Source organism: Populus trichocarpa, chromosome 3 (genome assembly GCF_000002775.5).
Source record: "Populus trichocarpa isolate Nisqually-1 chromosome 3, P.trichocarpa_v4.1, whole genome shotgun sequence".
NCBI lineage: Eukaryota > Viridiplantae > Streptophyta > Magnoliopsida > Malpighiales > Salicaceae > Populus > Populus trichocarpa.
In genome coordinates this window covers 9,159,312-9,184,838 of record NC_037287.2, presented here as the reverse complement: position 1 = coordinate 9,184,838, position 25,527 = coordinate 9,159,312, and the positions used below count along the sequence as shown (strand labels likewise).

The following is a 25,527-nucleotide window of genomic DNA, read 5'->3' as shown; positions in this document are numbered from 1 at the left end:
AATTATTTTTGACACCAACACATCAAAATAATCTGAAAATACCAAAAAAATATTAATTTTAAATAAAAACATAATTAAAATAATTTTAAAATATAAAAATAAACAGACCAAAGTTAAACTTGGACAAGTATTCGTGTCTAAATTCAATTCTTTTGAAAAGTCTTTTACGTTCTGCAAAAACACTTGTTGTGAATAGATTTTTTTTTGTTTTTGTTTATGTTTATGAGAATGCTAATCCTATATAAATGGTTAGTGTTACTGAGCAAGTATAAAAAATATGGGCACTACAGCTTCTCACCACTTGTTTCTGCTTCTCCCTCTTTTTGCTGCCTTGCAGAGTCCATTTCTAGCTGCACAAAAGGCAATATGTCTTCTTTTATTATTCTTAAGCTGACACATGTGTCTGTATACAGTCTTATGTGGTTTACATGGGGAGACACTCATGTTTATGAACCTTCTTCCTTTTATAGTTTCAGTGTTGGGTATTTTTTAAAAAAATTAATATTAAATTAAATAAAAATTAAGTTTTATAATTTTTTTTAGGTTATCATAGTCTTATAACCCGGGTTACAAGTTAGGTTACACTACTAAAAAATGGAGTAATTAGCAACGGACTGTTCCGTTGCAAATAACACTAAAATCCGTTGCTAAAACAATTTAGCAACGGAATCAGCAACGGCAAAAATCCGATGCAGATTTGTCGTTGCTGATTTTTTTGCAACGGATTTATCCGTTGCTGATTTGGCAGCAACGGATAATCCGTTGCTGACAATTCCGTTGCTGACAATTAGCAACGGATAATCCGTTGCTAATTGTCAGCAATGGATTCTCCATTGCAAAACTAGCAACGGATTATTCGTTGCTGCCAAATCAGCAACGGATAAATCCGTTGCTAGTTTTGTGAATCAGCAACGGATTCTCCGTTGCTGATTCATGCATCAGTTTTGTTTTTATTAAATTAATTTTTATTTATTTATTAAAATGACTTTTAATTTATTAATTTAATTATTTATGGATATTTTAAAAGTTGTAGAATTTATATAACCAACATAAATTAATTAATATTAAAAATAATTATATCATTAATAAAAAAACAAAATAAAAATAATATTCATATTATAAAAATTTAATTAAACTTGCATTAATACAATTAAGTTCAAATACAATAAAAAAAAAACAACAAAAGATACAATCATGGTGCTGGTTGCGAAGACGAACCATGATATTGTGGATCAATACAAGATTGATCAGGATATAAAGGTCGAGGTGTAGGTCGAAAAATTGGTTGAGATGCGGGACCCATAGGTGTCATTATCTGAGGAGTCATAGGTGGCGGTATTGATGGAGTCAAAGGTGGTGGCATACCTTGATCAATATTTGATGTCCCACAATGGTATCCAAGATTGTTCACAAGATATTCTTTCATGGAATCCATCTGCCGTTTCATTTCAAGAATAAAATCATCTTTTTTCTTTATCTCCTCTTCTTTATCCTTTATCTCCTTTTGCAATGCTCGATACGATGAACTGGGATATGATGACTCCACCGAGTAGGAATGTGATGAAGAGCTTGTACTAACTTTTGATTTTGGCATACGAGGTGCACCATATACCCTACCCTTTGTAACTCCTCCTGAAGCCACACACCAAGCTGCTCCATCAAATGAAGGATGATTTTCCCGATCAGTTCCATACTTTGAAATCATCTCCATTTTATAATTTTCCTACAAATAAAATACATGCAATAATAAATTAATTTGAATGTTGAATAATACTTAAGTTATATTAAGAAATAATCAAATAAAAATACATACAACCACTTTTTTAGACTTGTTGTCGACGAAGCTACCAGATTGCTTAATACTTTGATGCAAAGCTGAAAAGACATCATCCCATGGAGGTTCTTTTCCACCAGCTTCCTCTTGCTTTCAAGATTAATAAATATTATAAAAGATAAATATACAAATTTTAATTTATTATCTTAAGCATAAAAAAAAAAATCCATACCATGTTAGCTCGATATGATGCAAATGACACTGTTCCTCCAGAATGAGTGCTTATTTTGCCATCTGTTTTGGTTAATCGATTCCTCCTAGCAGATTCAGATCTCCTTTGAAATTCAGGGGTGGACCAAACATCTTTGATCATTTGATTCTAGTCATCATTGTTTATCCAGGCAGGACCTTTATCAAGACAATCTATAATATTTGTAGTGTTTTCTTTTGACATAGCTTTCTTGCGAGCTCGTGTCAATTGTTGATTCAAAGCTATCCTAGCCTTATCTTCCCAAATATTACGAACAATCGACTCATCTTCCTCAGGAAAGGAATATTTTTTCTACCAAATAATATATATACCAAGTAAAAAGAGTGCACAAAATTTCAAATTATATAAATAATTAATCATATTGTGTTATCTTGTTCAGAATTTGCAAGATGATGTAATAACTAAAGAAATTAAATGATATTAAAGAGTAAACAAGAAATAAGAACAAATTATAACACAAATCAGTCATAGCTATTCAGTTGATAATTTTCATAATTCTACATTAAAGTGAAAAAAATTGAAAAGAATATTATGGCAATTAGTGTTGGTTCTTACCTTAAACTCTTTAAAGAGTTCCCTGCACATTGGATCTACTTTTTCCCAAGAGTGCCATGCTCCCTTAAAATTGGACCTCAAAATATCTCCGATTGCACGGCCACACGATGCGTTATTGAACCTGAAAATATATAATAACAAACTTATATTAAACAAATAATTACACAATAATAAGTAATTTTTTTCATACTTGAAAATATAACCTTAATAAGTTAGTTATTAAAAGTTTGAACTTACTCTGTTGTTCCATACAAACAAAGCTCTTTTTTTCTTGTTATTGGATCTATTGGCGTGTCAAAACCCTTCCTTTTAACACTTTGATCATAATTGTATGGAGAAGATGATGAACCGTGATATGATGGAACACCATCTTGATCCTCATCACATACATCTCTCTCATCACATACACCTCTCTCATTACTACCGTCTCCCTCATCTTCATTTCTAATGTTCACATCATCATCATTACCATCAACTCTCCCATAAGTCCCATATAAATTATGTCCTCCAGAAACAAGTTGGTTATCTCGATAGAAACCTCCTTGAGTTTGAAGCAAATCTTGAAAACGAAAGCCCTCACAATATTGATATGCATCAACCCTCCCATAATCATGTTGAGGAGGATGTGTACTCCCCAAAGTGGGTATATAATACTCATTTACGTTCTGATACACAGGTTGATGAAATGTGGATCCTTTGTTATTATGCCTTGATGTAGTTTGAAATGACTTGGATGAAGTGGACCTGTCACTCCTTGATGTGGACCTGTCACTCCTAGATTCTAATATGGATCCTCGTCGAGGCATGCTAAAAACCAGAAAAAATAACTAACATTTAATATGAATATATACAACATAACAATAAATTAGCTCATATTTAAACTATCAGGAACAAAAAAATTCACAGATATTTTTCCAAGACTGCCATAACTAGAATGAAAACAAACTGTTAAATCTCATTTTTTTCCCAATTCATTACAAACAATATCTAGATTATGATGTTCAAAATCAGTATAGATTGTCCACTTAATAGTCATCACTCCGAAAAATATTATACTTCAAATAAAATAATTACTGTAACAAAACCAAATATATAAATAACATCAAGACAATTTCATTAAGCATTCCTTGCAATGACAAAACTCAGCCATGAAGTTTAAATTGTCAAAAGCCAATTAACACAAACAATAATAAAAATAAAAATCTAAATAATTAATTAAGCAGAAATCAAAATTTATAAGTATGCTTACCTTAATGTTTGGTCCTATAAATCAAAACATTGAGTAGGAAGAACCCTTTCTTTCACGCTTCAGCATCTGTAAGCAAGAAAACGAATCACAAAATAAAATATAACATCAGAATCACAATTTAAAGATTGATACTTGAAAGGTTATAAATGGTTTCAAAGGTGAATGAAAATGATTTATGTAATGTGATGCATAACACACACTTGAATAAAATAATAAAAAAAACATTGAAAGCCTAAATATTGTGAAATAATATGTGTTCATTCATACATATAATAAAGATAATTCATTACATATACTACAAAATATAATTAACTTGTGCTACTCATTATTATCATCATTCCTAACCATCACCACCATAACAATCATCATCATCATCTTCTTCTTCTTCTTCTTCACCATCACCATCACCATCACCATCACCATCACCATCACCTTCTTCTTCATCATCTTCATCTTCATCTTCATCTTCATCATCTTTGTTTCCCCAATTCATGTCAAGTTGAATCAATTCATGTTGCCCAATTTCTTCATAATAAGATGATTCAACAAGTATATTTGGATCATCAAGTGTTGGAGTAGGAAGGACACGACATAGTTGAGAAATCTCATCTGATTGATCAACATCAAATGATCTCACATTGTAAGCATCTTCAATAAATTCACCCATGTCAACATTATAACGACTTCTAGCAGTTGTCTTAATAACCGTCCACCATTCAGATGATTTATTACCAGGTGGATATGTATAGTAGACTTGTTGACATTGTTGTGCTAACACAAAATCTTCATTTCCATGTAGTCGAGATGTATGCTTGATTTCAACCAAACCATTCGAAGGATGCACTCTAATCCCTCGTTTTGTATCATATCCAATTACATTTAAACATAAATAACTTGCACTTACTCCCCAAGTATTTTAGCCGAACAACTTCTTTAAGCATTCCATAATAATCACGTTCATTATCATCATAGCAACTTCCTTTCACACAAACTCCACTATTCATTGTCTTTTTAAAACGGCCATAACGTTGAGTATGAAATTTAAAACCATTCACATAATACCCATTATAACATTTCACTGAAGTTGAAGGGCCCATAGCAAGTCCAAAGAGCTGATTTTCAATTCCGTTAGATTGGTATTCCACCTAGCATAATAGTTAACTCCATAAGAAATAATGATTTAAAAGAGATTAATAATATTTTTAAAGTAGCTAATTGACATAAAATATAAATTAATTTTATTAAAATACTTACATTATTTTTTAACCAATTTGGAAAGATCGCTTCGCATAATTTTTCAATTTCACCATCACTCGCATATGGTTGTTGTGACTTTAGCTCTTGTCGACATTGCCTAAAATTTTAAAATGTTAAGTTAATAATAAATTATTATAAATTTAGTACAAAATAATATTTCATACTTACTCTAAATAAGGCTTCAGTTCTTGACAATTGAATATCACATAGTTATGCGCAATTTGCATTTCAGCATGTGACAACTGCCTTTTATAAAATCTTTTGGATAATTTTTTCCCTGAATAGGAAAAAATAGAGAGACATCCATCTACACTTCTAAGGCCACCATCATCATTCCGTGGAACTCGATTCCAAATTGTTTGCACGTCATCACCAAAATAATGAGATGCAAAATTGGTAATTTCATCAATCAAGTATGCTTCACATATGGAACCCTTAGCTTTATTGGTCACTTTCTTCTTCAAATAAAACATATACCTATATCATTTCTGTCAATTAGTTTATTTTTAAAAAATAAAAAGTGAATAAAATTAACATAGTATGAAAACATACCGTTCAAATGGATACATCCATTGATATTGAACTGGTCCACCAACTTTTGCCTCGTAAGGTAGATGTATCGTCAAGTGTTCCATGGAGTCAAAGAAGGATGGAGGAAAAATCCTTTCAAGTTTGCAAATTATTTCAATTATATTCATCTGCATTAACTCCATGTGCTGGGCATTTAAATTTGTTGAACAAATATCTCAAAAAAATATGGACAGTTCAGTTAATGCCTCCCACAGTGGCCTAGGTAAGTAAGGTCGGAAAGCGGTTGGAAGAAGTCTTTGAATGAAGACATGACAATCATGGCTCTTCATCTCCGAAACCTTACATTGTGCCTCTTTCACACATCGTGAAATGCTTGAAGCATAACCATCAGGAAATGATAATTCCTTCATCCATGACAAAACTTCTTGTTGTTGTTTCTTGTGCAGACAATAAGTGCCTTTAGGTTTGTAAAGCCGACCACTCATATCTTGTTGCAAATGTAAATTTGGCTTCTGACAATACAATTGAATATCCAACCTAGCCTTTAAATTGTCCTTGCTTCTATTCGGACAATCCATTACTGTATAAAAAATATTGTCAAAGACATTTTTCTCAATATGCATGACATCAAGATTATGACGAATCAAATTTGTATGCCAATATGAAAGCTCCCAGAAAATGCTCTTCTTCACCCAATTGTGCTTAACACCAAAGCCAGGAATTTTATCATTATATGATGAACCTCCATTATGTCCCTCAGTATACTTGGACACTTCATTTAACATTTCCAAACCAGATGGACGAGGTAAAGGAGGAAGCCTTTCAATTACTCCTTTCAAAAACTTATCAGATTGAAATCTATATGGGTGGTTCATGGGTAGGAATCGTCGATGACAATAAAAAAATGTAGTTTTCCCCCCATTTTTTAATCTAAAAGCCTTGCTATGCTCCATACAATAAGGACAAGACAAATTTCCATGAGTACTCCACCCCGATAACATGCCATATGCTGGAAAGTCACTAATGGTCCACATCAAAGCTGCCCTTAATTGAAAATTTTCCTTTCTGTATACATCATATGTTTCAACACCAAAAAACCACAAATTCTTTAACTCATCAATCAAAGGTCTTAGAAAAACATCAAGCTTTTTACCCGGATTCTTTGGCCCAGGAATCATCATTGTCAAAAACATGAATGGTCTAGTCATGCACTTCCACGGAGGCAAATTATAAACAGTCACAATTACTGGCCAACAAGAGTATGTATTTGAAGACATGTCAAATGGACAAAACCCATCAGTGCACAACCCTAACCGAATATTTCTCGGATCTGATGCAAAGCTTAAGTGGACACGATTAAACTCCTTCCAGGCCTCCCCATCAGATGGGTGCACCATAACCCCATTATCAGACTTATGAAAATGATGCCATGTCATATCTTTGGCATGATATGGAGACATGAATAGTCTCTGAAGCCTTGGTGTTAGAGGAAAGTATCGGAGTTGCTTCTCCGCCTTATTGGAACCTTTACTAGTTGGATTTCTAGGTTTGTATCGTGAACTTCCACAAAAATCACAATTTATTTTCATTGCATCTGCCCCATAGTACATCATACAGTAATTAGGACACACATCATTTTTCTCATAACCAAGTCCAAGTGGCCGCATAAATTTCTTGGCATCATAAAAATTTGAAACCAAATTTTCATCATTAGGCATGCAACTTTTTGTAAAGTCAATGAAATTGTTGAAGGCATTCTGAGTCAAATTTAAAGTTGACTTCATATTAAGCAATTGTACACAAGCATATAATTTGGATTGCTTGGTACACCCATCCCACAACGGCTCCTCCGCAGCTTTCAAAAGCTTAAAAAATTTAGTTGCATACGGATTTGGAATTTCTCCTGCTACCACAGGACTAGACACATTATCATTGTAGAATGCATCACCCAACCCCACTGCATCCATAACCATATTCCTATATGGATTCTCTAGACAAACATCATTCACAACATGACTCATTCCAATCGATGAAGGTCCAACCAATATTGGTTCTGCGACATAAGGCTCCCCATGTACAGTCCAATTTTCATAACAAGGTAAAAAACCTTTTGTCAATAGATGTTTACAAACATCATCTTCCTTTAAAAACTTTTGATTTTTGCACCTCACACAAGGACATCTAATTTTTTCCCCAGATATATTTTTATCAATTGAAAATGCAAAATTGATAAATCTTCTAACACCGGTAATGTATTCAGGACGAAGGCGACCATCCATAAGACGACGATACATCCACGATCGATCATCCATGTTAATCTAATTAACATGACAACACCAATAAGCATTTTTTGAAATAAGCATACTTCTTTAACTACTAGTACTTAAACAATCTTTTAAAATAAAATATGTTCGGTTAGTATTTTATATTTTCATTTATATTTTCTAACTAGTGACAAAAGTAGACTTTTAGATTATGTTCGGTTAGTATTTTATACAGCATAAATGGATGAAGAAAAAAATATATTTAGTTGAACAAATATTAAATAAATTTATCTTTATAATAGTTTTGGAGTTCATTTTTTTTATTGGTCCTTCTAACTTTTGTTACCACCTCAAGTAGTTTTTTTTTTTATTTGGATCATTTTATTTTTATTGGATCCATCAAACTTTTTATTTTTATTCGGATATTTTTTTGCTCAACTAAGAAATGGTAAATGAAATCAGAAACATGCGAGGTAATACAAGATTAAAGAATTTTTTTCATTTTTTAAAAAAGATAAAAATGCAATATAAAAAAAAACATAATTTATTATGTGTTACAATAGTTACTCACATTTGTATCTTTGTCTCTTATCATATACATTGTATCTATCTTTTATGTCGTAGTGAAATAATAATTAAATAATAATTATAATACTGGTGGATTAAAATATAAATACATTTGTTTTATAAATTTTGTAGGCACAATCCAATTTAGTTGATTACAAGTTCTACACGGACGAGCAATAAATATTGTTAATATTTATGGTTAAGGTAATGGAGGTGTGAATATATTTATGTTAAACCTCTTTCTATGAAATACTTATTATTTATATTTTGTTGTGTAATCAAAGTTTATAGTTAAACATGTAAATTAACTATTAGTCTCTTGGATGAGGATTTGTTGTTGTATTATGACATTTTTTTTAAAAAAATATCAAATTAATATTCTTATATTTTTAAATAATTTTAATATAACAATGTTAAACAAATTATAAAAATTTATTTTAATATAATTTCAATAAAAAATCACACGACATTATTTTATTTGCGTGGGTATACATGTTTTCCACGCGTAATTATAATTGCAATCACCAAATTTAAAGAATACTATTAGTCTCTTGGATGAGGATTTGTTTTTGTATTATGACATTTAAAAAAAAAATCAAATTAATATTCTTATATTTTTAAATAATTGTAATATAACAATGTTAAACAAATTATAAAAATTTATTTTAATATAATTTCAATTAAAAATCACACGACATTATTTAATTTGCGTGGGTATACATGTTTTCCACGCGTAATTATAATTGCAATCACCGAATTTAAAGAATACTTACTTTTCCGTAAAACTCCTAAAAGTGGTTTTGCATTTTCCAAAGTGTTGAAAAACAATTTAAACATTTCCTTCAAACATCAATATCTCTCACCCATTTCTCCCATCTCTCCCTCAAAATCCGATCAACAGAATTCAATATCAAATTCAACAGATTTCAAGCTGTTTCAACAGAATTCTTATTTTATCAATTATGTTGTGCATATAGTAAAAGGAATCAACTTTTCCATCATTGTAATGTAAGTATTGTTATTTACCACAAACCTAAATGTGTAATCATGTTTCTGAGAGTTTGATTGTACTCAATATCAGATGTAATGAAAGAAAATCATTCCATTAGTTTTCTTATACAAACTGTCAATATTGTCCCAATGAAAGGCAAAGTTCCAACTACTTGAAAAGATTACAATAGGCATGCCTAACAGAAAAATTACGCACGATATAATTAAGCAACCATGTAAAAATGGAGCAAAATAGACTTACCTAAGCCCCAAGAATCAATGGCACAAGGTGGAGGTTTTCTTATTGCAACCCAATCAGATGTAGCATATTGTGATCCAATAAGCCATTCATATTGCTGGAAAAATAAAAAACATAAACAGTATGTTACACCCATCAAGTTATAACAATTGCTAGTCTTTAAAACAAATTAGTGCTTTCCTCTATAATCCTTTATCCTTTGTGTGATTGGAAATGGATCTATACTAATTAGTGCTTTGCTAGAACTGACTTCACAGTGTAAACATCAAGCTCCCATCTTTTATATTCATTCCAAACAAGATCATGACCTTGTGAACCGAAAACAGCAAAAGAGTGTCTAATATTTCCAATTTCACAATTTAAATGGTCAAGTCCAGTGACCTCACAGCACTTGACCCTAGCCTTTTCCACAAATAATTCTAACAAGCCCATGCGATTGCTTGTAGTTTGTTAACTGATCCTATATCCACTGATAATGGCTAAGCAAGCAAAGATTTTCACCATCAGTTTGCATCATTCACACAGAGAAACTCAGCTAACTGACTAAAAAATGAACCATTGCACAATGCTGGTGCATTTTACATGTATCATTACAGACAAACCTGCTAAAAAACATGCAATTGTTTCTGCAATTACACAAGTTGGCTCCAAACAATTTGCTACTTAGTTCATGCAACAATCAGAGTCATCTAAAACATGGAATGTGGAAAGGAAATAACTGGAAGTGTGAATAATTTACAGACAGAGTCTGAAGGTCCAGCCCACAAAGTAACAACTGCTGGATTAGGTATTTTAGGAAGAAGGATGTGTATTTCTCAACAATGACAGGGAAGTGAACTTGTGCCATTTCAAAGGTTGATGTTTAAATAATGTTCTTCTTTTGTACCAGCTTTTCACATAACAGAACATACGATGAAACTCATGCATTGCCACAGCGAGAGGCCTAATTATTTGATATAAGGAAGCATTTACACGAAATTGCTAAAAGGAAGTCAGTAAGCCCTAAGAAAAGAAGGGAAGAAGAAGGATGAGGTTACTGTGGCAGCAAGCAACCAGGACCTAGGATTTCAATATCTAAATGCAATTATATCATGTAATTAATGTGCTAAGCTACTTGGTAGATTCATAACACTATTCTAGTACATGTATTCAGTAAGCTTATTAAATAGATTGAGGGTAATCCAAAACAACAATTACTGCATAATCCAAAACAGCAGCTGTGTGGAAATATAAAAAGGATATGGTGTAAATTATAAATAAGAAGGAATCGCAGAAAATAAATTCTTCAATTAATAAAATTTATTACTAGCCATTTCATCAATTCTTGAACTGTTAAAACATAAAACCAGCACAACAATCATCAGTTCATCTTGATAAGGTAAATGCGCTTACTATTTGATCATAGGCATCTATTCCTTTACTGTCTAACAGTAAAAGATTGTACTGAGTTCCATCAAGGTCAGTTCTCTAATGTGGCAGTTCCTTTTGTACATGGCCGATGAGTGGATGCTACTTGAAATCCACTGCTCCTGCCAAGAAGATACAATACACAATTCCACCTCTTAGTTAATAACTGACACATGAGGTCAGTTGCAGAAATGGAATGTCATAACAATTAACTCTAAAATAAGCTTCAACAAACAAAATTCCAGTAGACATTCATTGATAAATCTACTAGTGTACATCTTAGGTAAAGGAATTGTTTATAACATCTTAAACCCATCCAGTTATAACACTTGCTAGTCTTTTAAAACAAATCCAAGTTAAACTATGAAAAACAGAAAGGATATCCAAGTTAAACTATTAATTTTTAATATTTTTTTGGCACTTGTCTTCTCATCACAATTTTCTTCTTCTAAGATCTAACCTGAAAAATTTCAATCTTAAACATGATTCATTTTGAAATTTTAAAATAACTAGCATTTAATTTATAACAAGGAACTAACTTATGGTTTCCAAAAACATAATGACTAACTTATAAAATCATAAAAATGCATAGACTAAATTATAATTAACTGTAATTAACAATGGTAGCAGATGCAGAAAATGGTAACAGTTTGTATAAAAACAGTAAATGACATGTAGAAAAATTGCATGAACAAAGGAAGCTGGATGCATTAAATGATATTCCATGTAAATGACATGTAGTATAAGAGCACAAGACCTCAAAAGGACAAAGCATTAAGGAGACCATATTAAATAATAGTAAGAACGCAACACACCGCTTTCATGCCAAGAACAACCCAAAGGCTGATTAATTATTGAGGAAGATAACTTGATGCCACGCTTAAAAACCTAAGCCATAATATTGAACAAAGTCATGTCAGGACACAGAAATTAAAAAAAAAAAAAAGCCAAATAACAAAGCAAGCATTAGGTACTGTAACAAAATGAGCAAATATTACAGATTTTTATCCAAAATTCAATAGCTGAAGCATACATATAGATGAGTCATATAGCCAGTTCCAAACTCCCTATTATCTCTAGAATGCCTTTGAGTTGAAAAAAATAAAATAAAAAAATTGTTAAATTAAGAAAATTTTTAAAAACAGAGAAAGAATATTAAAAAAATAAATGAAATTAAATAGTGAAATTACTATATTTCATGTACTAAAAAATCATGTCCCATTTCTTACATTGTTTCTCTAACTTTTTTAAATTCTCAATGTGACTATCATATTAAAAGCCTGCCACCTAAACCATTTGGTGATCAATAACGTTTCCAAATCATGCATGCTGACCTCAAGACAGGACAATCAAATGAAAACAGCAACATATATAGCTAATGTGGGAAATTAACTGATCACCATGCAAGGAGGAGGCAACCATGAATTCTAACCTCTTTCACTACACAATTCTGCTACTTATATATATAACAAGTAAAACAGCAAGAAAAAAAATAATGAATGAAGAAACAAAAATAAAACAGCAATCTTATTAACGAAACACAACATCAACAAGCAAGTTTCCTTATATATATATAAGCATATGAATACATTCAAAACACCTAGGTGTCTGCACACAGGAGGACAAAAAGACTTGCAGACATCAAAGAACACCCAGCATCAATAATACTAATTGTTAAAAATTAAATTGGGGGTTTTGATAAATTTTTAATTAAACATGCATAATTCCCATCAATCACTCTCTTCCAGACACAAGAATTGCCAGCATTCAATTTATGAACTGTAACCCTAAAAATTAATTTGGGGGTTTTCATAAATTTTCACTTAAACGTGCATAATTAGGATATAAATCATGGTAAAAACATTTCATAAACCTTATATTTTCGAATTAATAGCCTAAAACCATTATTCACAGTATCGGGAAAAAAAATTCTTACATGTGTTCTTCAGTTACAGGTGAGGGAGATGGATCAACACGACAGAATAACACCTGAGATTGGGAAAGCTAGGTTAGAACTGTTTAGTGTAACTTAAATTGAAACAAAGAAAACAAAAACCATAAATTAATTACCTGAGCTATCGAAGAAAACAATGCAAAACCTAACCCGTTTACAGAGAAGGGGTAAAACAGGATGTTCGATGGTGATGATGATGGATCTGGTGCGATGTTGCCATGGGTCTCTGTTTTTGTTGGTTTGCAGAGAAATATTGAAACTGTTAAGATGAAGGAAAAGAAGATGAAGAAATAAAATAGGGTTGCTGAAGACGAGTGCGAAGATGATGAACAGTTTCGGGTAAAGGAAGATGAAATCGATGAAGAGAGGGTGATTGTTGAACAGTTAGGAATCGATGTTATTGGGGACGAAGAAGGATACTGGAAGAGTGGAAGTGAATTAATTTTCAGCGTAAATGGTTGTTGGATCTGTATTTCGGTGTGGGGGGAGAGAGTGAAAATAAACGGTTCAGATTCTATGCAATCAACGGTCTATATAATTTTAGTTTTATATTAACATTTTAATTTTTTTTTTCAATTAGCAACGGAATATCCGTTGCTAAATTCAACGTAAATTTTGCAACGGATTATCCGTTGCTAAAGTCCGTTGCTAATATTAAAAAAATAATATATGTCTCATCCGTTGCAAATCCGTTACTGAATTTAGCAACGGAATTATCCGTTGCTAAATTCAGATGCAAATACCCCCTGTTTTTAGTAGTGTTAATTAGCTCAGTTTTTTTGTTATTTTTTTAATTGATTTTTTTTATATTTCATTCTTTAATGTTTGTTTTGATTTGCGTTCGATAAAGTTATCTTGTTCTTTTAACTCGGTTCACGAGTTTAGTTTTTTTAACTTCGGTGGTTTTTTATGTTTTTTTTTAATTTTATCCTTCAATATTAAGTTAATCGAGAATTGAGTTTCATAATTTATTGAATTCGATTTGTTTTTTATGGGATTATCTCGGTTTCATGATCTAGGTTTGATAGATTAATTCAAGTTAATTCGATTTATTTTTATAATTAAATTTTATTTTTAATTTTATCTTTTAATATTAAATTAATTAAAAATTAGATTTAATAAAAAAAAAAAAAGTATTTGCTTGCTATCTTATGGGGAATGATATAGTACTTTCCTAATGAATCTAGCTTTATACTTTGCGTGCCTAAGCCTAGCTCAGTCCAAGGAGCTAGCTAGCATTTGGCTTTGGTATATTAAACTATTATATATATATATATATCATGAAATAGCTACGTTCATACTTTGTGATGGAATAATTGAATAAGAATCGCTTTACGTGCACTTCAATTTCTTACACAGAATGCATGGTTTTCTGTCTTTTTAGTGAGCTCCATGCAGCGCGTGTTAATTAGCTTGTCTTTTAGGTATAATATGAAATCAATCTTCATTAATTCATCTGGCAGAGAGAAGAACAGATGCTTTGTTGTTGAATGAGTGCTATCTAGTAAGTACTTCCACGGATCGATATACTGCTAACTAATTGTTTCAAGGTGAGTAAAGTTTCATTCTGAATAGAAGAGTACCCCACTGCATGTGTGTATATATATATCACGTACGTAGCATAATAAATGATTTTAATTGTATATATGTAAATGAGTCGTGATTATTATCTTACGTTTTAGGAGCAACATAATTAATCATGAAACTGCATGATACAAATTTTCAGTTGCTGACCTGATTGTTTCATGTGGAGATCGATGACTATAAAAATGCCACACTTTCCTGGACAACTCAAGAAACTTTGGAGCAAATGGGAGATTGTAGGGATGGTTTTATCTAGTCTTTTTCTGCAAATCCTTCTCATCATGTTTGGTTCTCGGAGGAAGCGCATTACAAGAATCTGGATCAGAATTCTTGTTTGGTCTTCTTACTTGCTGGCAGACATGGTAGCCACTGTTGCTTTGGGTGTTCTTTCCAGGAGCCAGCTTGGAGAAATGGGTGACATTCAGTTTGCAGAAGAAAACAGTTCACTTCGTGCGTTTTGGGCACCTTTCCTTCTCGTGCACCTTGGTGGCCCAGACACAATCACAGCTTTCTCCATCGAAGACAATGAGCTGTGGTTGAGGCATTTGCTTAACCTTCTAGTTCAAGGTTCTGTGGCTTTTTATGTTGTCTTACAGTCTTGGGATTTCAGTGTCCTCTCATTTATAACAATTTTTATGTTATTTTCCGGAATTGCCAAGTACGGGGAGAGGACTTGGGCGCTCAGATCTTCAAGTACCGAGAACATCAGAAACTCTTTGCTCTCAACCCCGCCTCGCCTGCGATTAGATACAAAGAGTATAATGGTTGTTCCGCGAGGACACCATATTCCTGATCAGACCAACTATCTTCATCAAGCTTATTATCTATTCAAGATGTCCTTGTATCTCTTTGAAAATCTTATCCTCAGCCTTACTGAACTGAAGGACAGCCACTCTATCATTTCTTGCCAATCATCAAAGGATGCTTTCAAGTTGGTAGACTTGGAGCTCGGATTCATCTTTGACAGACTTTATACTAAGGCTCCCATAGTTTATTCCCGAAAAGGAGTTTTTCTTCGCTTCCTTACCTTCTCCTCCTCTTTCATTACACTAGTTTCCTTCTCATTCTTCGTTGACAAGCATCGCTGCTCACCCATCAATGTTGCTACAACTTATCTGTTACTAGCTGGAGCTCTTGGTTTGGAGGTTTATGCAATGTTACAACTCGTTTTCTCTGATTGGACAATGATTTGGTTAACTAGGTTTACAAGCACACCAAGTAATCCCATTGGTAATGCCATTTACTCCCTTCGTGCATATTTCGCCAATGAAAAGAGGTGGTCAGGGTCCATGGCACAGTGCAACCTGATAAGTTCTAGCTTTGCAATCAAAACAATCAAGAGTTTGAGCAAGTTTATGGGAATCGATCAAGAAACATTGAAGCACTTGCACGTAAGTTGGGAGCATACAAATGACAATTTGAAAGATCTGATCTTCGAAAATCTTCTTGAGAAGGGGAATGAGATTATAGAGCATCTCCAAGATAAGGAGAACCGACGTACTAGACTACTAGCTCAAAGGGGGGATGGTGTGCTTGAGAAGATGAAAAGGCTAGAAGAATTCCGCTGGTGCACAACGTCTGTGGAATTTAACCAAAGCCTCTTTATTTGGCACATTGCTACTGATCTTTGCTACTATGTTGATCAGAAGTTCCATTCGAAACAAAGGATGTCTAAATTACTATCTGATTACATGTTCTATCTTCTGGTCGTGAAACCAAATATGCTTCCCAAGAGAATTAGTGATTCAGGGTCTAGATATCGAGATGCGAGTGACGAGGTGGAGAGATTTTTCCAAGTAAGAAAGAAAGAGCCATCAAATGGTACTGCAAGGGAAGCTCGCATGACATTGTTCCAAGCGAAGCAGGAGGAGTTGGAAGATGCCATAGCAATTCCTATTGATACGACGCCAACAATTCCTGGAGCATATGGAAGCAGCAAGTACCTGCTCGTCCATGGGTGTAAGCTAGCTCAACAATTGCAGAAGTTGGAAGCAGAGAAGTGGAAGGTCATAAGTGAGGTTTGGGTTGAAATGCTCACTTACGCTGCAGGTCATTGCGAATGGAGAGACCATGCCCAGCAACTTAAAAGTGGTGGAGAGCTACTCACTCATGTCCGACTTCTTATGGCACACCTAGGTTTAAGCCAACAATATCAGGAAATTCTTCTTAGTTGACTGCATTCGATACTTTTTCAACAAATTAGTCCAGTAATTAACAGGTTGAAATGTTGAGATGATTTATTTTAAAAAGATTGGATGATCTTTTTCGAATTATTTTTTATTCATTTGCAAGCTGTGAAACATTCTGTATTATGTAATTTCAACTGCGAACTACGAACTATACAGTCAAGATTATGCATTTGTGTGCTGATTCTACCAGCAATGGGCTCCAGGTTCATTGGTACTCTTGCCAGGCAAAAGGAGAGAACTCTTGTTGGAGATTCCACCTTCCATATCGTATTTTCCTCTGACCAGCTGCTCTTCTTTTCCCTGTAATGAACCACATGGTACATGAATATGATAATTAGATTCAAGCAAATGTATCATGATTTTTCTTAATCAGCAGCAACAATTACGAGGAGAAATTACCATGAGCATATATATATATTCTCTCGATTCCAGGTGCGGTATAGTGATGGAAAAATCGACTTGCTTTCTCTTTGAAATATGAACCATTACAAGTTGCAGACCTCCAATAAGTGATGATTAATGCTGTCAATATTAATGGAGTAAAAAAGAAAAAAGAAAAATAAATCAGCCCCTTCCTGCTGCTTCCAGTTTTGGGTTATTTCAGTATACAAATTGATTGTAAATAAGAAACCAACCATCAGATATACTTGAGAGAATGCCTGTGCTTGAAATTAGGGCTCACGGTATGAGCAGAACTTTGCTTCGAAGAAAATGACTTGTCATTGCATTACATCTTTTACTTCAGAAAACGTTCAATGTTCTCTCAGGTGAAAAACAATAAGCCATTTAATCTACTTGGAGTCGGAACAGATCCACCTAACCCTATTTGCATGCGTGCAAACAAGATGCAATCTAGAGAGTATTGAGTAGTAGTTTTCAGAGTCATCCACCAGCAAGCATTAATCTAATAATATGCTAAGATACGAGATCACCAAATCCTGAACGTAAGAAAATCCTTTTACATGAAAGCAGGCTGAGGAACGAATTTCACAAAAATCCTACACCGTCTCATTAGTGCCCCAACCCCCAAAGAAATGAAAAGAAAAACCCAAAACCGTGAGACGCACGTGGGGCCCAAAATCCAATGGTGTAGAATTTTTGCGAAATCCATTCTTGTACTTTGCTTTAATGTCAACTTACAGCATTGAATAAGCAAAATAAACAAATGACAGGCAACTGGAACCTCCATTTGCACTCTTTAAGCCGCTAGATGAACTTGAACTAGGGCGAGCTATTCACCACCAAATCAAATGATCATACACAACAATGATAACTATAATAAATTAGATGGTCCGCTGATGCAATCTCCACGGCCATTTAGGGGATTACTCCATATAATTACAGATCTGCTGGACTCCAATCCAACTACAGCTTTGCTGCTACCAATCCAAACTGTGGAAGAAAGTGCTTAAAAGTTTTAGCAATGTAGGAACAGAGATACTAATATGCTTGCAGTGATAGCAAATACCATTTAATCACCCTTAAACCATGAGAAGTTAGTACATATTGAATAAGTGCAGCAATAGTAATGCACCTTGCAATAAATGAAACTCATCTCTCTCTCATGCAAAATTCTATCAGTGAAAACATGCAGCTATTCTTACATGCAAATCCAACATGATTTTAGGCATTGTACTAAATCAGAAAATCAAAAAAGGCATATCCTTCCATGCATTAAATGATGAGTGATGAATTTATGCACCACTTTTCTTTCTAGACCCATGTTAGTTGCTTGTCATCAATGCAAAGAGACCGGGAACTACATTCTTGGCAAGCAGTTTTACCGGCATTGAAAGGACATGCAGAGCAATCTCTAATTTGTGCAGACTGTAAATTTCACACACACACAATTGAAATATGAAATTAAATTCTCACCAGCAAAGTCTAGGCAGTTAAATCAAACTGCATTGAGTCCATATCAGAAACAAAAACCTAAATCAATTAAAACCGTGTAATCTGCTGCACCATTGGAGAACCAGTTGACTGCGAAACCAACTGCTCTGAACTTGGTGAAGGTCTTATCAGGTGATTAGTAACAGCTGGGTTGCCATGTCCTTGTCTTATCATCTCTTTAGGATTGATATTATTTTCTTCAGACTGAGAGGACTCCATCAATGCACGAATCTGACTCAACATTACGAGTGAAAGAAAAAGCTTTAGAACCCCACAAGGGGGGGGGGGGTGTAAGAAAAAAACATATATGGAGAGTGTAGTTACCATATCAAGACGCTTCTTGTGGAGATCACTAGGCAACTGCATATTTTAAACCCAATGTCAACATGTATTTTGCATGAAATATTAATGAATTTTTGCAGTGGTTCAAGAATGACCAACATGATCACCTGTAGATGTGTGTGTGTGTGTTAGTAGGAAATGACATGACTGGTTACAGGATTATAATGGTTTATAATCAAATCAAATGAAGTTCTAGAATAATAATTGATAAGCTTCATAATTTGCATGATAAAAAAAATATTATTATGATAATTTACCTTAAAAAATATCAAAAGTTCATAAAAAGAACTGTAGATACAAAACTTTGGACTTCCATCAGATTCATCCAACGTACATCGTACTTCATCTTAATGAAGTTATTTGACATTGATTATGAGAAGGAAAAAAAATACTATAATTAACAGATATTCCAAATGCTTACAGGTTTACTTTGGTGCTTCCTCTCTTCCGATGAAAATCCAGGAATTGTCAAATGCCAGTTTTTCTCTGCACACAGTTTTTAAGTATCAAACTCATAAAAAAACTCCTTATGCTTCACTTCAAAATAAGAAAGCAAAAGCAATTTATCAATATCATTGTTAACTAACATGCAGTGCATGCTATTAATAGATCCATTTTTTTTTATGGGGGGGGGGGGGGGGGGGGGGGGTGGTCCAATGAGCCAAGCCATATCATTCAAACTATGCAGTAAAAAAGGAAATATGAATTCAAATTCCTACCCTGTATAATAAATCACCCAAAGGGCCACAGTGATTTTGACTACTTCTAGTTTTCAAATTCAAGTAATGTTGTTCAAACTTGGTTTGAGAAAATAAATAAATATTTCATCAATGGACTCATTACCCTTTATATATATGATCCATACAGGATACAAACCAAAATTAATCAGATTTTTTCACGACAAAGAATTTTTAAAAGACAGTTTTAACTATAACATTCTTGACAGAAACCTAAAGTTCAGCCAGCTGAACAAAAGTTATTCACTACACATCTAAGCAAAAATTATTCCTTTCTCTATTTTCATATTAACAAATCATGACATCACGGGTGTAGATAAGAAACCAAAAGAAAGTATATATGATAACAATGAAGTCAAATGGATTACATGAAACCATTGGTAAGCCTTACAGCAACTGGAGTTCACTCATTGCTCACCATGCATGTTCCACAACCACTTGCGCAGCTCCTACTTTTTTTAATCAGATACTCTACCCTCATTCTCTTTCTAATCAATAAGAGCATTCTATAAAACCAAAGACTAAATCTGTGCACACCATATCAATGTTCCAACATATGACATAAAATTGCTGATGCAAATACTATATGTTGAAGCCCAAACCTAAGTGCAGCAATATATCTTTGGACTCTAAAGTTGAAGATTTCCGATGCTTAGCCAAACTGCATGCAAATGCGGTCACCTGCATTTTGATAGCAGAAATAAGTTTCTCTAACAAACATTTGAAAGTAAAGGATTTAATTCATCCTCCACGAATGTTATTGCATAATATTTGGTAGACAAGTTAAACAGTAATAACATGATCATGAATGCAATAACTACTCATAAAAATACCATGAATTATAGGCTAACATTTCTCAGGATAGAGCAGATCCAACCAAAAACTCCAAGCAATATTTAATTGCTTATCCTACATGATTTATAATTTATCCATGTTTATTTTTTTTTACCTGAATGAACCAGTTCTATCGCTAATCCATGAACAAAAGAAGACTTCTTCCACTAATTTAGGGAGTGTGTAGGACCATTAGAACCAAAAGGAGTAAAAACAATCCAGCATATTGCATTTCAGAAAACTACAAAGTAGGATTTGAGTAGTCTACATATTGAAATGAATGCATGTACCATTGACCACTGTTTTCACGCTTCGCCACAAAACCTGAGTAGTTGACCCTATCAAAATTCATCCTAAATGAGGGGGCTATCCACAAGAACAGTTGAGCAATGCAATAAAGAAGGTTAAACAGCACAAGAATTACTACAGAAGTTTTTCATGCAAGAAAATTAAGGAAATTGCTCGTACATTAATGAAGGTTCTCATAGAAGGTGACATTTGATGACATCAAGAACAAGCTTTTATGTTTGATACTGCTATTCAAACTATCAAGTTTTACATCAAATAAAGCTTCTTAAGGGGCCTTTGAAACACTAGGAGAAGGTTTCTTCTCTGATCATATATTCTCTCACTAAGGTTAATTTGGAGATAATAACCCTTTAGCTTTTTTGTAATAAGTAGCTCCTCTCAACTTCTAACATGCAACCTCTTTGTTGCAAGGCATAAAATTTTACCATTGCACCAGTCAATGGCCCTTAATATCTAACTATAAGTAAATTCTTTGAAAATTCCTTGTTTATTGGGATGAAGTTAAGGAAAAGAAAACCAAAAGGAAAGGTCTTCTGAAACCTAAAATGGTTAAACTTCAACAGTCTATAACAGTAATATATTTCCAAGTAAATCTACAACCAAGCAATACTTTTATAATGCAAGATTCAGTGATTTGCAACAATTAAAAATCAGGCAAAACATCTGGAGGAAAACTTCCTGTTTTTCACTCACATTGTGCTACAATTCCCACTTGCATTGAAGCCTTAATGAACAGTAAAAACCCCACACTCAATCATGAACTCGTCAGTAATATTCATATAAATGCAGAGTAAAAATATTGTGAAGTGTCTAAACTTAAAATCTAAATGCAGTAAAACTTTGAAAAAATAGCACAGAAAACTACGCAAACATGCCATGTCATGTGTGTGTGTGTGTGAGAGAGAGAGAGAGAGACTAAATCTTTATATCTGAAGGAATTCACATACAGCCACACACACACATGGAGAAAAAGTTGTGAATGTTAGCAAGCCTCACTGAATCAATAAAGTCATCGGCAATTTCCAGAAAAAGTTCTTCAACTTCAGGATCTAGTTTTCCATGTGAATCCACCTGAGTACCCGAAAGATGAAAAACATGGCACATTTATCATGAAGAATTGGAAGACAAGAAAAAACATGGCATAAAGCTAACAGAATAGGAATAGAGAAGAGAAAGTGAAATGCTGAAAAGACCTGTGAAACCAAGTCCTGTATCTTTCTCTTCCCGAGAAGTTGATTAGTTGCTTCTGTTCCTTGGCTTGAACTCCCCCCTGGTGTAGTTGTTCCAGATGCTGTTGCATCTGGCTGTGATCCTGTCAAACTAAGAGTTTTCTGGCCTGGGGGTCCTGGCATCCTTGGAGATTGTTGTTGATGTTGCTGCTGCTGATGCAAAGACACTTGTTGCAACTGTTGCTGTTGCTGTTGCTGTAGTAGTTGCTGCTGCTGTTGCTGTTGCTGTTGCTGTAGTAGTTGCTGCTGCTGCTGCTGCTGCTGTAGTTGTTGGTGTCCGATTTGGGGCTGCTGCTGTACCAGCTGGGATAACTGTTGTGAGTTCAGTGCCATTGAATTCTGGTGCAGTTGACCAGATGAAGCCAATTGCTGCTGCAAGAAAGCCTGTGACTGCCTCTGTTGAAGATGGAGTGAAGGTGAGGCAGGACCAGACATAGTTGGCATTTGCTTCAACCACTGTTGCTGTGACAGAGAGCTCTGCATCATAGTTGGCTGTGCATTCTGAGCCAGCCCTGACATCTGATGGTTCATATATGCCAGTGATTGTGTTCTTTGTAGGCTTTGAACCTGCAATTTCAGAGAGATGATCATGCACACAAATCAAAAGTAAAGCACATGAGTGCAAAAGTTACACGTTACAACAACAAAACTAAAAGGAGAGTGATCAGTAAACATTTTTCTGTTCTTACAGAAGGAAGGATCAAATACTCGATCATAGAAAAGAGGATTACTTGATTCTTGGAAAGCCCAATGGCTAAAGTGAGTGGTAATATGCTGTTTTATTCACTCGGTGCTTTAATGAAAGAAAAAACAATTAATCAATTCATTAAAAGAAGTACATGTATATCCCATACAACAAGTGCAAGAACCAAATAACATGAGAATACACATTACTTCTCACATTCAAATCCATTTATGCTTATTAAGTATAATTACAGAACCACGCATCATGAAAAACACAAACAAATTGCAGAAGCATAAGAGAGCCAAGGTTGAAAAACCACCCTTTACAAGAAAACAACTGCCTTATACAGTATGACTCTTCAGAGAAATAGGACTTGCTAGCAAAAATTATACAAGTACAAAATGATTAAGAACATCATTTTGAAATTACAAAAATTTGAACCGAGCTTTACAGAAACTGGAGTCATCAAATCCAGTTACTGGAAAGAGAAGAAGGTGATGTGATCAGAGAAAACTCAAACCTGAGAGGTGAGCGAATTTTGTTGCACCAGTTGCTGCCTCATTGACCCTGCACTCATTCGCTGTTGAGCATATGCAAGTGCCCCATTAGGTCTTAGTTGTGACAAATTTAGCGATGATCCCATCACTCCCATTGCTTGTATCCCCTGCAAGGACTGCCCCGGAGAATCACCAGAATGGAATTGGGACCCTTGGGCTAACCCAGCTTTCTGCCTCGGCTACATCCAAAAGTGCAATTGTTTTAGAAAAAATCGTTATTCTGATCATTTATATTATTTTGCTGGCTTAATCACAAATGTATTAAATAATCAGCTTGAGACGGAAGCAACAGATTCTATTGATCCAATCAACTACTACAATGATTAAAAAGAAGCACACTGTTTTCTAAGCTTATCATCTGCTGAATTCAATTCGTTGAGCTCAGAAATATTATGTAATTGGATATCCTTTTAAAATTTAAGTATTTAAACAGTAATATACTATCAATTGATCATCACGTAGAAATGATTTTCATATACCACTGACATCCAGCAAAAATTTTCAAGTAATTTATCACCTGTAAGTACTAAGCACTACAATAAGTAGATTTCATATCCCAAATAGCAATAAACAATAATTTGATCGATACTAATATAATTTTTCAACTTGAAAAAAAAAACAAAAACCTAGCCTTTACCTAGCCAAACAACTGCGCCACAAATTCAATGAATAGATCACTATCGTTACTGCATATTGTTGAGTACCCTATAATTAGTAACTCTGAAACACCCTCATCAAAACTAATTTGACTCATGAACTGCCTAAAAAAAAACTCCTAAAACAAAACAATCTCAATTGCTGCCTTTGAAAACCAAAGCAGATCACTAACATAATCCATTGAAATTTTCTGACAAACTCACACCAATACATAAAACATCATCATCAACAACAACAACAACAACAAACATCCAGAATTCTTACCAACGCAAACAAATGTATCGAGAGAACAAATTACACTAACAATTATGTTCAACAAACGCATTAACCAAAAACAGCGACTTCGTAAGCAAAACACTATAAAAGTGGTAACTTTAAACCAATCAAACACATACTGAAGCCAACAATTGTGAGGGCAAGTTCAACTGAGCGGCGGCAGCAGCAGCAGCAGCGCCGGTGAACATAGGAAGGTGGCCAGTCTGGCCGAGAAGTGCTGAGCGAGACAAATTGGCACCACCCAATTGTTGATTCTGCTGCGAATTCTGTTGAATTGAAGCAGACCCACCAAAATTCATTTGCCCGTATAAGCCCTGTTGCTGCTGCTGCCTCAAAACGCCACCGTATTGGTTCTGTTGTTGTTGGTTAATTTGGCTCGAGCGTGACATGGAAGGAGATCTTTGAAGGGTTTGTTGGATTTGATAGCCTGACATTGCGGTGACATTCTGCTGCTGCGGTTGTTGCTGCAAAACCGGTTGCTGTTGCTGTTGTGGAGGTTGGAGAGAAGGCGAAGAGGAGATTTGGGAGTGGTCCAGTGAAGGAGAGGAAGAGATATGTGTGTTTTGAGGTAAATTGGATAGGTTTTGTGTCTGTGTTAAGTTCGTCGTGTTAGTGTTCGTCAAGGTTGCTGCTTGTTGTGGTTGTGGTTGTGGTTGTGACGATGGGTCTATAATTGTATTCGGAGAAGGGAGAGGTTTAGGCGAAGAGGCTGCAGCAGCAGCAGCTGCATTTTCTGCCATGGATTGGATTGGGTTGAGACCGAAGATTTATGGGTTTTCTTAATTTTACTTAAAAATTCATTCTTTCGATGAATTGAGTGACTGTAGCCTGGGTTCTTGCAGAATTAAAGAAGGAGAGGGGAAGACAAGAGGAGGATGACTCAGTGTAGCCTGATAAGCAGAGGGAATGATGCATGTGGGTGATCTCGGCCATACACGTAGCTGTCGAATTTGAGGCTGGAGGGATATGGACTGTAGGCCGTACACGTGTGGAGGTGGGTCAATAGACTTTGGCGGTCAAAGCATGTGGCTTGATTAGATTGAAGAGTGACTTTAACTAATGAAAAGTCAACCATAAAATAAGAAGCAAATAATCAAAGGGCGTACTCTAGTAGTTAGTGCTAATCTAATTTTCTCTTTTCTTTTTTGAACCAAAAA

At 34.3% G+C, this 25,527-nt stretch overlaps 4 protein-coding genes across 5 annotated transcripts; 1 reads left to right on the top strand and 3 right to left on the bottom strand.

Moving 5' to 3' along the window:
• Positions 1-1,192: 1,192 nt before the first annotated feature.
• Positions 1,193-2,504, bottom strand: LOC127905099 (uncharacterized). Its single transcript, XM_052451457.1, has 3 exons — positions 2,007-2,504; positions 1,814-1,924; positions 1,193-1,723 (listed from the first exon to the last, which is right to left on the bottom strand). Exons 1-3 carry the CDS (start codon positions 2,145-2,147, stop codon positions 1,193-1,195), a joined length of 783 nt encoding a protein of 260 aa, XP_052307417.1. The 5' UTR covers positions 2,148-2,504.
• Positions 2,505-2,677: 173 nt separating this feature from the next.
• On the bottom strand, positions 2,678-5,552 carry LOC112326996 (uncharacterized). Its single transcript, XM_052451456.1, has 5 exons — positions 5,275-5,552; positions 5,104-5,203; positions 4,727-4,994; positions 2,950-3,159; positions 2,678-2,721 (listed from the first exon to the last, which is right to left on the bottom strand). The coding sequence occupies exons 1-5, from the start codon at positions 5,331-5,333 to the stop codon at positions 2,678-2,680; spliced, it is 681 nt and encodes a 226-aa protein (XP_052307416.1). The 5' UTR covers positions 5,334-5,552.
• A 9,295-nt stretch (positions 5,553-14,847) lies between these two features.
• Positions 14,848-16,836, top strand: LOC7475699 (uncharacterized). Its single transcript, XM_002303212.4, has one exon. The coding sequence runs from the start codon at positions 14,848-14,850 to the stop codon at positions 16,834-16,836; it is 1,989 nt and encodes a 662-aa protein (XP_002303248.3).
• Positions 16,837-17,750: 914 nt separating this feature from the next.
• On the bottom strand, positions 17,751-25,244 carry LOC7478355 (transcription initiation factor TFIID subunit 12b). 2 transcript variants are annotated; one of them, XM_024597596.2, is made up of 9 exons: positions 24,490-25,243; positions 23,401-23,616; positions 22,160-22,762; positions 21,963-22,037; positions 20,426-20,504; positions 19,508-19,572; positions 19,069-19,104; positions 18,727-18,975; positions 17,751-18,243 (listed from the first exon to the last, which is right to left on the bottom strand). In XM_024597596.2, exons 1-8 carry the CDS (start codon positions 25,108-25,110, stop codon positions 18,793-18,795), a joined length of 1,878 nt encoding a protein of 625 aa, XP_024453364.1. In that variant the 5' UTR covers positions 25,111-25,243; the 3' UTR covers positions 17,751-18,243; positions 18,727-18,792. The 2 variants fall into 2 exon arrangements, with proteins under 2 accessions (XP_024453364.1, XP_024453365.1); XM_024597597.2 differs by lacking the exon at positions 17,751-18,243 and having other exon boundaries at positions 18,828-18,975; positions 19,069-19,193; positions 24,490-25,244.
• Positions 25,245-25,527: the final 283 nt, after the last annotated feature.

Bases quoted from the DNA above. Each gene is read 5' to 3' on its own strand.
- LOC112326996 (XM_052451456.1), bottom strand. From the start codon at position 5,333: ATGCAAATTGCGCATAACTATGTGATATTCAATTGTCAAGAACTGAAG. The intron at 5,204-5,274 runs GTAAGTATGAAA...TTAAAATTTTAG, and splicing joins GAACTGAAGCCTTATTTAGA to GCAATGTCGACAAGAGCTAA. The intron at 3,160-4,726 runs GTAATTGGATAT...TTCGTTTTCAAG, and splicing joins CAAGTTATTTATGTTTAAAT to ATTTGCTTCAAACTCAAGGA.
- LOC127905099 (XM_052451457.1), bottom strand. From the start codon at position 2,147: ATGATCAAAGATGTTTGGTCCACCCCTGAATTTCAAAGGAGATCTGAA. The intron at 1,925-2,006 runs GTATGGATTTTT...TAATCTTGAAAG, and splicing joins CATCATATCGAGCTAACATG to CAAGAGGAAGCTGGTGGAAA. The intron at 1,724-1,813 runs GTATGTATTTTT...TTTTATTTGTAG, and splicing joins ACAAGTCTAAAAAAGTGGTT to GAAAATTATAAAATGGAGAT.
- LOC7475699 (XM_002303212.4), top strand. From the start codon at position 14,848: ATGCCACACTTTCCTGGACAACTCAAGAAACTTTGGAGCAAATGGGAG.
- LOC7478355 (XM_024597596.2), bottom strand. From the start codon at position 25,110: ATGGCAGAAAATGCAGCTGCTGCTGCTGCAGCCTCTTCGCCTAAACCT. The intron at 22,763-23,400 runs GTTTGAGTTTTC...CTGAAATTGCAG, and splicing joins AAAATTCGCTCACCTCTCAG to GTTCAAAGCCTACAAAGAAC. The intron at 20,505-21,962 runs GTGAGGCTTGCT...ATCAAAATGCAG, and splicing joins CCGATGACTTTATTGATTCA to GTGACCGCATTTGCATGCAG.